Genomic DNA, 12,187 nt, shown 5'->3' with positions numbered 1-12,187 from the left:
GTGTAGAGTAGAATTAATTTGTCTACTGTTTAGAAATGTGTTAAATAAATGTGGTATGAATTTGAATATTTTCTACTTACTACTGTATTTTAGTGGGTAAATCATTTTTGAAATGCCTATGATTTGAAATCACGGATTTATAAAGTTAAAATATTTTATAGTGAGGGGTTTGAAACTTTGAGAATACCGTTATTATTTAATAGAGGAAAAGTAAAAATAGAAATAAAAGAGTATCACTCTGACAAGTTTATTATACTTAACACATTTGATATATGTAGGTTCTGTTTATAACTAGAAACACTACTGGTATTGAATTCAGCAAAGATTTTTTTTTAAATTTATTTTAGGCTGCATTGGGTCTTCCTTGTTGCACGTGGGCTTTCTCTAGTTGTGGATAGTGGGGGCTACTCTTCATTGCAGTGTGCAAGCTTCTCATTGCAGTGGCTTCTCTTGTTGTGGAGCACGGGCTCTAGGCATTTGGGCTTCAGTAGTTGTGGCACTCGGGCTCTAGAGCGCAGGCTCAGGAGTTGTGGCGCACGGGCTTAGTTGCTCCGCGGCATGTGGGATCTTCCCGGACCAAGGCTCAAACCTGTGTCCCCTGCATTGGCAGGTGGATTCTTAACCACTGCACCACCAGGGAAGCCCCTCAGCAAAGATTTTTGAATGGATCCCATGAGCTGCATACAGTGTGAGTCTCAACAATGTAAAACAGCCCCCCTCACACTGATAAAGTTCACTGTTTTATTGGGGAAAATGAAATGTAATCTGCCAAGTACAATACAACGTGATAAGTATGCAGAAGGTACAGAGGTGGTACAAATGAAGACTTAGTTAATTATGGCTTGAGAAGAGGCCTCTGTCATAGAAAGCTTCACAGAGGAGTGTTTCTTGAGTTGGGCTTTGAAGGAAGAATGATGGTTTGACAGGTGGATCAGAGAGCAAGGGCTTTCCAGGAGAGAAAGCATCATGCCTAATGGGATCAGATATTAGAACGTATTTTGAGAATTGCAATTAACTTAGTAGAAGTAGGGTATAGGTTGTTTGAGAGGAAGTGGAGAGAGAAGTTGGGAGAGGTTTGCAGAATTCAGATCATGAAGCATCTACGAGGTATGCGTGACAACCTGAAGCTTTTGTGAGCCTCCCAGAAGTCTAAGTAACAGGATCTGATTTACATTTAGAGATTTAACTCTGATGTCAATCGAGGGACTAGATTGTAGCAAGGAAAGACTGCAAGTCAGAAGATGAATCAGAAGCCTACTACAGTCACCCATTTGAAAGAGAGCAGGGACTTGAACCGAGGTAGTGCCAGTGGAGGAGGTTTCAAGGGGAAGGGTCAAAGTTAACACAACAGAACATAGTGAGAGAGAGGGAGGAGTCAGGGGCACCTTTGAGGTTTTGGCTTAAGTGATGGAGGTGCCCCCATTCAGTAAAACATAAACAGGAACAAGAGTAAGGGTGCAGGTGAAGGTGCATGAAGTTTGGACATGCTGGATTTCAGGGGCTTGCGAGAAACCCAGGTAGAACGATTTAATAGGACATATGAGTCTGGGACTCAGGCGTGAATTCTGGGTTGAGCACATTCATTTGAGGGTTACTGTCACATTAGGTGATAGGCGATGTTATGGCAATGGTTGTGATAGAATTCACAGAGTATGTAATGTAAGGATAACAGAAGACTAAGGTGAAAATCTAGGGAATAATAACTCATTTCTAAGGTGCAAAGAAAGAAGAAGGTATGAAAGGCAAATGAATAGGCAACATTTAAGATGAACTAACAAAAATAACAGCAACAAACAGAACAGCCTGGTGTCCCTGAGGCCAAAGGAGAGATGGAGTTGTCAGAATCAAAAGCCATAGAGAAGCCAAGTTTGATAGCAAGTGAAAAGTATCAGTTCAAGGACTTCCTTGGTGGTCCAGTGGGTAAAACTTCACGCTTCCAATGCAGGGGGTGCGGGTTCGATCCCTGATCGGGGAACTAAGATTCCACATGCCACGCGGTGCAGCCAAAAAAGAAAAAAGTATCAGTTCAGTTGTCAAGGAGGGGAATCTTTCTTAACATCTGGCAAGAGTGTCAGTGTGATGGTGGGGGATAGAATTCATGTTCAACTTTGAAAGGAAAACCTTTCTGACCATTGTCTCATGTCCTTTTGATATCTATTTGGTCTGCTTACAGTTTGAAATTTTTGATGAAAACAGAGCCTAGTTAAATCAGATTTATCACATTATGGTGAGAATAATGATAAAAATGGTTTATTTGTAAAATGTTTTCTTATGTGTTGGTTTTAATTTGATGAAAGTAGTACTAAAATATATATTCCAAATAGGAGCTGGTCAAACATACCACTGATCCTATGGAGAAGGCAAATTTGAAACTGGCTCTTGATGCAATGAAGGTTAGACGAATGCATCTTTAACTTGTTTGTATTTCTAATTCTTGCCTAAAAACAATAGAATATAAACTGTTAATACATATGTATGATATGCTAATAGATATTATTATAAGTATTTGCATAGGTTTGTTTTTGGAGGGGAGAGCTGGATATTTTTAACTGAAATCAGTATCCTTGCATGGATTTAATTGTTGGACAAAAACATAAAACCAAGAGGTATATTAAAATAACTCATTATTTATGAAAGTATGACAATTTCCATAACTACCAGGAATGATTTAATAGAATGGTTTTGTTTCACATTCTTTTTATGGTTGCTAGTAGAAACCTATTGGCTTGTGCAAGCAGCAGTTTAGCTGTTGACTTCAGAACACTGGTGTGACTTATTTTTCTCAAGTGAGGACGTCAGCCAGGTTTACCTTTTTGGATGCTGTGCACCAATACAGGTGATCAGTCTGGGTTTCTATTTCAGGTAAATCTGAAAATCAAGAACTAGAAGTAGATGAAGGCAGGCTTTTTGAACATATTGGGGAATCTATAAAACCCCGATTTCCATGCTATGCTGGACTTTGACTTTGAAAGAAATAATATTTGTCCCTAGCTTAAAACATACACAAATATTTGTTGTCAAAACAAAATGCCAATGTGACTCTGCCCAGAGCAGTGCATAATTACTTCTCTGTGTCCTTGTGCCAGTTTCAGTGTTAGCTCTGTGTTTAGCTGACTTTAGTACCCTGTCAGGAAACAGCCCATCATTATTTATTATTATAAAAAAAAATCATATCAAGTTTCCAATTTTTAAAGAAATCGTTTATAGATATATCCTATGAAAAGTCGGGCTTTCATTTAGAACAAAGTTAGGAACTGCTTTTGTCTGAGTTCTGTTCCTGCTGTTGCAGATAAATATAAGAGGGTAGGGAAAAAAGAAAACCTAGAAAACAGGAAAAATCTGGAGCACATATAATAAAAATAGCAAGTTACAGTATGGAAAGATTAGCTAATGTTTCCTCAAATTTGAGAAAAGACATTTTAAAATAGGTGAAGGCACATGGAGAAACAGGGCCAGCATTGTTTGTGCTCTTTAGTTCATTTTCATGCTCCCTGGTTTCTCTCCTCTCCTTCACTTCCCTTTATTAACTCTTTGAAATTGACCTGGCTTCCCTGACTGAACCCTCTCAGGAACTAAGGTGCTTAACTGGATGCAGACAACAGCCCTGCTAGATTCATTGTCTAACTTTTAGTTACTTTTTTCTCCCGGCTAATCCTTCATGATTGCCCTTATTCTAACCCAAGTTCAAGTGTGATTCTCTCAAGGTCAGTGTTTGGAATTTACACGCTCCCGACCTGGTTTCCTTTTTGTTGTTCTGCATGGCAGCATATTTTGTTTTTTTCTGTGTTTGATCCTTACTCTTCTCAGGGGTGTGGTAAATGACAAGGCTTCAGTCTTCCCAGCCATACTCCAGACAGTTTTAAATTGCTTTTGAGATGCAGCTTCGATTAGGCATTCATTTTATTGTCATTGAAAAGTTATAGTGGTAACTTTCTACCATTAATGAAATTAATGATGTGTTTTCTTTCAAACAGTGCTCATCTCTTGTCTAATCTTATCTTGCCTTCTTTTTCTCCCCTTCTCTTTATTCTTTAGGACTTGGCACAATATGTGAATGAAGTGAAAAGAGATAATGAGACCCTTCGTGAAATTAAACAGTTTCAGCTATCTATAGAAAATTTGGTATGTAGTTATCATTCCATACAGCTTCCCTAACCCACAAATTGGGGGACGTTCTAGCAGTTGTTTTTGAAAAAAAAAAAAAAGTTTACCTTCAAGTTTCTGTTGTTCTAGGTTTTTTCCGACTTCTGTTTGGCAGCATCCACGGGGATGAACGTTCAGTGGCACCTGCGATACATCATTGTCCAGGGACTTTCTGCCATTGCTTGTCCCTGTCACTTTAATCACACTGTGATGCCTCTCCCTGCAGCAGTCCCAATTCTAAACATTGGAGTCCATTTTTTTTTCTTTTCCTTCCCTCACCCCCATACGTAACCATGGTGGAGTCCCGTTAATTTATTCATTTTATGTATATTTACTGGGTGACTGCTGTGTGCCAGACGTTTTGCTTTGGGCCGGGGCTGTAACTATGAACAACGTGGTCTCATGGTTGAGGAGGCAGTAAAAAGAGAGTCTAAAAATGCTCTCTCTATTGAGATGAATGCTGTGAACAGGTTGCTGCAACAGAGGATAGTGAGAGGTGTCCTAGTTTAGATAAGGTGCTCAGAAAAAGTCCTGAAACATTTGTCACCTGAGCCTGAAGGATGAGAAGCCCTGAAATGGGCAAGAGCCAGGGCTGTTCAAGGAGCAGCAAGACAAGAGAGGCTGGAAATTAAGAGTGAAAGGAAGAAGGGTGGGCTCTGAAGTGGGGGAGTGGGGGCAGGAGAACTACACACCACAGCCTTGGAGGGCAAGGCGCTGAGTTGGGATTTTGTAGTGATTGCAGTAGGAAGCTAGTGAACGCTTCTTACCAGAGGGTTTCACAGTCTGATTTAAGTGTCATGAAAACCCTTTCATCACGCAGACCAGTCAGCAAATCATTGAGGTCATTTCTAGAGAGATGATGGAGGCCTGGATAAAGCTGTAGGGAGAGAAAACAGATAAATGAATAGATTTAAGGTGCTTTTCTTGGTAGAGCAATTTTATTGCTTCTTTCTCTGAAACATCTTTGGTCTGTCTTTCTTTCCACACATACAGCTACTTTCCCTTTTCAGGACCTCATCTGCCACCTTTCCAATCACAGTAGCCTCTGGTTACCTCTTCACATAGTTGCATTTATAGTTCTGCCTTTGGTTATAATATTGTCAAAGCCTAGAATATCTTTTTTCATTATTTTCTATCAAATTTCTTCAAGGTCCAATTTAAAAAAAATTCCTTCCCTAATCTGAAAGAATCCCTAATTCTTTCTCTTTGTAATTCCATAGCACATTGCCTGGACAGCTGTTTTTTTATTGTGGTAAAATATGTATAAAACATTAAATTTGCCATTTTTAAGTGTACAGTTTTGTGATGTTAGATACATTCATATTGTCATGCAGCCGTCACCACCATCCATCTCCAGAACTCTTTTCATCTTGCAAGACTGAAGCTCTCCAAAACACTAGCTCTTCATTCCCCCTTCCTCCCAGCCCCTGGCAACCACCGTTCTACTTTCTGTCTTTATGAATTATTGGATATCAATACTTATCACATTTTTGCTTGCAAATATTTTCTACCATTCTGTGGGTTGCCTTTTCACTCTGTTAATAGTGTTATTTGTACAAAATTTTAAATTTTGACGAAGTCCACCTTATCGATCTTTTGTTGCCTGCGCTTTTGGTGTCCTATCTAAAAAATCATTACTAAATCCAATGTCATAAACCTTTTCCCCTATGTTTTCTTCTAAAAGTTTTGTATTTTTAACTCTTTGATCCATTTTGAGTTAATTTTTGGAAACAGTATAAGGTAAGGGTCCAACTTCATTCTTCTGCCTGTGCATATCCAGTTTCCCCAGCACCATTTGTTGAAAAGCCTCTCCTATCCCCCACTGAATTGGTCTTGGCACTCTTGTCAAAAATCATTTGACCATATATGTGAAGGCTTATTTTTGGATGTTCTGTTGTATTACATTGGTTTAGAAGTCTGTGTTTATGCCAGTTCTACACTGTTTGGATTACCATAGTTTTGTAATAAGTTTTGAAATCAGGAAGTGTGAGATCCCAGCTTTGTTCTTTTTTATGATCGTTTTGCCTATTAAGGGTCCCTTGCGATTCCATATGGGTTTTAGGATGGAGTTTTCTGTTTCTGCAAAAAATACAGATAGGAAACATTTATTTTTATACTTTCGTGTAGTACAGTTAATTAATTACATATCTTTTTTATTAGAAAGTAATCTCATAGATGTTAGTGATATTTTCAGTCAATTCTTTTTCCTTTAGCACCTTGTAGAGTAGGTGTTCATAAATACTTAGAACTTTTTATTTTCTGCCTCTGGGGAAATGGCTCATTATTTTTAATCATCAAGTCAGAAATTTTCATTCTTAAGATCTTAGCTCAGGGAAGCCATCCTTGACTCCCTAGACCAAATTAAGTCCCCAGATATGCATGCTTCCTCTGCTCTTCCATCATGGCAATCACGTTTGTAATTATATTCTTCTGTGAATATTTGTTCCCCCACTGAGCAGTATGTTTCATGAGGGCAGGGTCTATGTCATTTTGTCCTGTACCTAGTGTCTGCACACAGTGGATGCTCAGTAAATATTAGTTGTTGTAACTTCCTTGTGATTTGCATTTTTCCAATTAATTCTCTCTTTTGGTAGCTAACTTCTCTGTTAGAGTTGTAAGTAAAATCAATTAATGTCTTCAGTATGCCTCCTGGGATGACCGAGGACAGGCTATTTTTGAAAGTGTATCATACAGACCTGAGCTTTTTAGAATAAGTGTGTTAAAAGGTAAAATGATAAAAGTTGTTATAAGATAGTTGTGCCTAGCAAATATCCTCACTAATGTTAATTTCTGTTTTTATGTGATTATGAAAAACTGAGACATGCACATTTTATATTTTAGAACCAACCAGTTTTGCTTTTTGGACGACCTCAGGGAGATGGTGAAATTCGAATAACCACTCTAGACAAGCATACAAAACAAGAAAGGTGAGAAGGATCAGTACTTATTTTCAAGATAAGTTATTAGGATCAAGAGATTGTGAAAATCTTAAAAACAGTTCCTCCAAGACAAAGGAGTGAAATAAAGGAATAAAAACAAGGGGTCAGATCGATCTGTGGTTTTTTAATTTCTCATATGGATATGTTAGGTATTCCCCTCTTTGTTCTGGTACCTGTTGATTTGCCTAAGTTTGAGTTCTTAAGAAGGAATAGACAAATATAGAATGTCAGCTAGAGTAAAAAAAGTACACATTAAAATGAGAGTAGCAATAAAGCAATAATAGACAACTACTATAAAAACACAATTGTTTAATTTAATTTTATTGTTTGGTATGCATTTTAAAAGAACTAAAAACAGTACAACATGTCCTAAGCAGGAAGTCCAAGTGAGGGCCATTTAGTGAGATTTTCTCGAGGGAAATTTGTAGGTGCAGTCCTTAAAGATTAGTTGAGCTAATTATGTGGTAGTTAAACTGATTTGTTTAGTTGAAATGGCCATTTCCTGGAAACTCTGGAAACTAGAATGTCAACCAGTAGGGGGCAGCATCAGCTCTTGCTTCTACCTTGATACCCAGGCTCTAAAGGTAGCTCCCAGGAGACACACATCCTTTTAGCCTCTCGCAGAAAATAGGCTTTGAAAGTGATGCAAGTAATAGAGCTACGTGAATGTCTCATTATTATTGTTTTAAAAAAATGTATGCATGTTAATCACTGACTGAGAGTTTCGAAAAGATACAAATATTGGTATTGGATGATAGGATTATAAGGTCTGTTTTTTCCCCCAATTACATTGCTTTTAGTAAGATAGAAGAGAAATATCAACATGTAAATTTAACCATAATTTCTCTACCTTACATTTGGGTCATGTACCACTCAATTTGTGTTTTAGGTTGTCCATTAAGTCACGAGGAGCAACATACAGGGTAAAAGTGCAGGTTCCACAAGTAGACCCAAGAGTGAATCCTGCTGTGCACCCACTGGCTATGTAACCCTGAGAAAATTATCTAACTTCTCTGAGCCTCAGCTTCCTCCCCAGTAAAATGAATATGATAATAATACGTACCTCAGGAGATGGTCCTGGGGATTTAAATTGAGTCATCTTTGTGGAAGGGGTGAACGCTTCTCAAGACAATCTGTCTGACTCCTAGTTACATCAGTAGAACTTGACTGCTATTGTTGTCATCAATATTATTCCATAAATGTTTAGCTTTTAAACTGGAAGAAAGAAAGTACTAGCTCATGAACAACACTTTATGGCTTCATTGTTCCTGACAGTAACTCTGCAGTGTGCATATTGTTCTCATTATAATTTTGCCTATTTTTTAACTGTGGAAACTGAGACACAGCAGGGTGATTCATTTAGTAAAGGGCAGCGCCAGGACACACAGTTCATTCTTTCAATGTGCACACTGCCTTTGTCTTTAACTCACAGGATAAATTAAATTTTACCTGGGAAGAATTAACACACATGCTTCCAAACCATTTAAATAAATCTCTCTCTCTCTCTCTCAGGCATATCTTCTTATTTGATTTAGCAGTGATTGTATGTAAAAGGAAAGGTGATAACTATGAAATGAAGGAAATAATAGATCTTCAGCAGTATAAAATAGCCAACAATCCTACAACTGATAAAGAAAATAAAAAGGTAAATTCTTGGAAATGAATAACTGTAATTTACTCATGACTTTGACTATTCAAGGAAAGTATGCTAATACATTAATGTGAGAGGCCGCTTATCCATCCAGGTGTTTTTGTTTCTAGAGACTAATTAGAAGCAAGCCTCTGTGAGAAATAATTGGACAGTGCCACAGGTGATAATGATCATCTCTAATGCCCTAATGATCAAGGCAGCAAAATGCACTTGGCATAGCAATTGTTCTAGATATGAAGTTGACTACAGTAATGTTGATTGTTCACAGTTTGTCTGATGATAATGTTATGGGTGTTTTGTGGATGATTATGATGGTGTGTTAGTGAGTTTGGAAACATGATGTTATTAATCAATGATACCTATTAACCTGAGGAATATTAATTTTAACAGTGGTCTTATGGCTTCTACCTCATCCATATCCAAGGACAAAATGGGTTAGAATTTTATTGCAAAACAAAAGATTTAAAGAAAAAGTGGCTGGAACAGTTTGAAATGGCTTTGTGAGTACTTCTACTTTTAAAAGTGCTTTTTTCTACTGCATAAGTTTCTTATGAACAATGAACTACCAATAAACATACTCTAATGTTTGTAGCATGTGTACAGAGGCTGTGAAAACACTTTGCTCTGAGCATGAGTGCTATGCTACGAGGCTGTCAGCTTGATAACTTTCGTCTCCTGGGAGAGATGTTTTGGTGAATTTCTTCAAGAAAAAGAAAGAGGGAGCTCTAACCTTCTGTTTGACTTTCTTCTCATGGGCATATTTTAATTCTTTAGCTTTTAGCAGCCCCCGAAAATATTAATTATTCTAATGATAAACTTTTAATGTAATTGCCATGTTTTATATATATCTTTAAATTAAGTAGAAATACTCCCAAACACATACACACACGTACATACATACATGCAAATACCTTATTTTTAATAGAAAGATTGATTTGTTCCTCCTGTTTGTTTTTAACTCATTTATTGTTTGAATTCTGGGTAAATTGCTTGACGTATTCAGTGAATGCTTTCAGGGCTTGCCTTCTCTCAGTGTTTTTTCCTTTTATTAAAGTGGAAACTCAACAAAGAGGAGGCAAATAAATCAGACATGTTTAAAAAGGAATGTATACAGAGATGTGATTACACAAGGACGTGTCATTATAGGAGTTTCTTTTCAGTTTTGAGGTTCATGGATTAAAAAGTGTATAATGGGGCTTCCCTGGTGGCGCAGTGGTTGAGAATCCGCCTGCGGATGCAGGGGACACGGGTTCGTGTCCCGGTCCGGGAAGATCCCACATGCCGCGGAGCGGCTGGGCCCGTGAGCCATGGCCACTGAGCCTACGCATCCGGAGCCTGTGCTCCACAACGGGAGAGGCCACAGCAGTGAGAGGCCCGCGTACCGCCATAAATAAATAAATAAATAAATAGATAGATAGATAGATAGATAGATAGATAGTGTATAATGACCCTTGTTATGGAAACATATAGGTCACCCTGAAATTGAAACTGTTACAAAAGGTGAAATTAAGAAAAAACACTTCTGTGATTTGCCTCATATGTATTCTAGCATTATTTACCTTTTGCAGACAAATTCTATCAGATTTTTTGTTTGCTTTCTCCTTTGTTTTTGGAAATGCTCATGTTAATATAAAATGGAAATAGGATTAGAATATTTTATTGTAGTTCTGAGGGGAGAAAAATAGAGATTTTCCTTAGATTATTTTCTCTAACACTTTGAGACATAAGATTGTGCAGCTAAAATAGTTTTAAGCTTATAGACAATTCTGGGTTCAGCAATAACCCCTGCCATGGACTGGCTGCATAGTCTTAGCCAATTTGTTTAACCTCTCAGAGCCTCAGTTTCCTCCTCTAAAATAGGGATAATGATATTTTGAATTCCAGATATATGTGTCAAGAAGAATGGTGGCCAGATAGTACAACAGCAATGATATGGTATTGAATTGTAAGTGGTATCTGTTGTTATCACTATTATTAATATTGTTTTGTATTTAGGATCCTAATATACCTATAGGGACTTATAAATGCAGAGGACATCTTCCAGTATACTATTGTAGTTTTTAAAATTTATTGTTATTGATTATAATAATTAAAAGACCTTGGTAGTTGTATGCATCAATAAAATGGCTATTCTACAGGGACCTTTTTGGTTTGGGTCACAAGTGAGGAAGTTGGTGACCTCCACCCAGTCTCTGATGAATTGTGGGCTACATCATAAACCTAGTGTGCTGTTTTAGTGAGGTTTCAAGTGATAGGCAATATTTGGACTTGAGCAGTTGGAAATGGAGTGACAGGATGCTGGGGTTGCTGATAATATGCAAAGGCAGAGCTGATCTCACACCTTTGCTCTTGTGGGAAGGATGCTAGGTTGGTATTTTCTTACGGGTTCTGTTCATATGATCCTTACATGAGTGAAGGAATTTCTGTAGAGGAGGGAAGTTAAATTTGTTGTCCAGAGTAGGTGGGCTCCTTGGACTGTATTGATAGGTACATCACTTACTATTTTGTTCACTTGCCATAAATCAAACAGCTAAACTCTGGATGCAAGAGACTCAACAAAATGGATGCTTATCTCTCTTTTTCATGGAAAAGAACCTGGGGTAGGTAGACAAGGGGTGGGTTGGGATCTCTGGGGTATTGCCAGGAGCCCAGGCGCAGATCTTCCTGCTCTGCCATTGTCAGCATGGCTTCTGTCCTCAAGGTTGGTCACATGTTGTCCAAGATGGCTGCTGGAGCTCTAGCTATATAATCTACATTCTAGGCAGCAGAAGGTGATCCTCATTTTTAAGGATTCTTTGCAGAAATGCTACAACTTCTGTTACATAATACTGACCAGAACTTAGTCATGTGGCCACATCTGACAAGGGAGCCGAGAAATGCCATCTTCATTCTAGGCAGGATTATGCTTGGCTATGAATCAAGGTTCTCCTATTATGGAAGAAAGGAGAAATGGGTAGCTGTATGCAACTATCAGTCGCTGCCTTACAGGTATATACATAAGGGAAGAGTGTGGGTAGCTTTAAGTTGTTCCATCACAGGAAAGATGGCTGTACCACACACAGGGAAACTGGGTGGGGTTCTTCATCTTTGAGCCTTATCCAAGCACCTCAACAATGTAATTAAATATCCATTAAACTCTGTTTGTATTTTAGAGTTCCACTGACTTGCCCATGCAGATGGTGAGAGGGTGGAAGTACCTTTCTTTGAGAATTGCTCAAAGTCAAAGTTGAGGGCTTCTTTAAGCAGGGATTATGCCATGTATGGCATGTAAATTAAAATTAGGCAAAATAAAACTAGGATTTTATTCGAACATCAGAACATCCCATTATTTTATTTCCTCCTTTCTCTTTTGAAGCTTGTTATGCAGGAAAGTCCTGCTTCCAACTTTGTAAGACAGGTCTTGCTTGTCTTGTGCTCAGGAAAGTAGAATAATCTAAGTAAGTCCTGAAGCTTA

At 38.1% G+C, this 12,187-nt stretch overlaps 1 protein-coding gene across 1 annotated transcript in view; it reads left to right on the top strand.

The window, feature by feature from the left end:
* VAV3 (vav guanine nucleotide exchange factor 3) overlaps positions 1 to 12,187 on the top strand; it is a 405,871-nt gene that overhangs the window by 206,587 nt on the left and 187,097 nt on the right. Inside the window, exons 11-15 of the mRNA XM_060085957.1 lie at positions 2,325 to 2,393; positions 4,036 to 4,122; positions 6,985 to 7,070; positions 8,595 to 8,727; positions 9,124 to 9,233. Coding sequence (XP_059941940.1) covers positions 2,325 to 2,393; positions 4,036 to 4,122; positions 6,985 to 7,070; positions 8,595 to 8,727; positions 9,124 to 9,233 — 485 coding nt within the window. The remainder of the gene's footprint in view (positions 1 to 2,324; positions 2,394 to 4,035; positions 4,123 to 6,984; positions 7,071 to 8,594; positions 8,728 to 9,123; positions 9,234 to 12,187) is intronic.

The sequence above is a fragment of the Mesoplodon densirostris genome, chromosome 2 (assembly GCF_025265405.1).
Source record: "Mesoplodon densirostris isolate mMesDen1 chromosome 2, mMesDen1 primary haplotype, whole genome shotgun sequence".
Classification (NCBI taxonomy): domain Eukaryota; kingdom Metazoa; phylum Chordata; class Mammalia; order Artiodactyla; family Ziphiidae; genus Mesoplodon; species Mesoplodon densirostris.
This window is presented reverse-complemented; position numbering and strand designations above follow the sequence as displayed.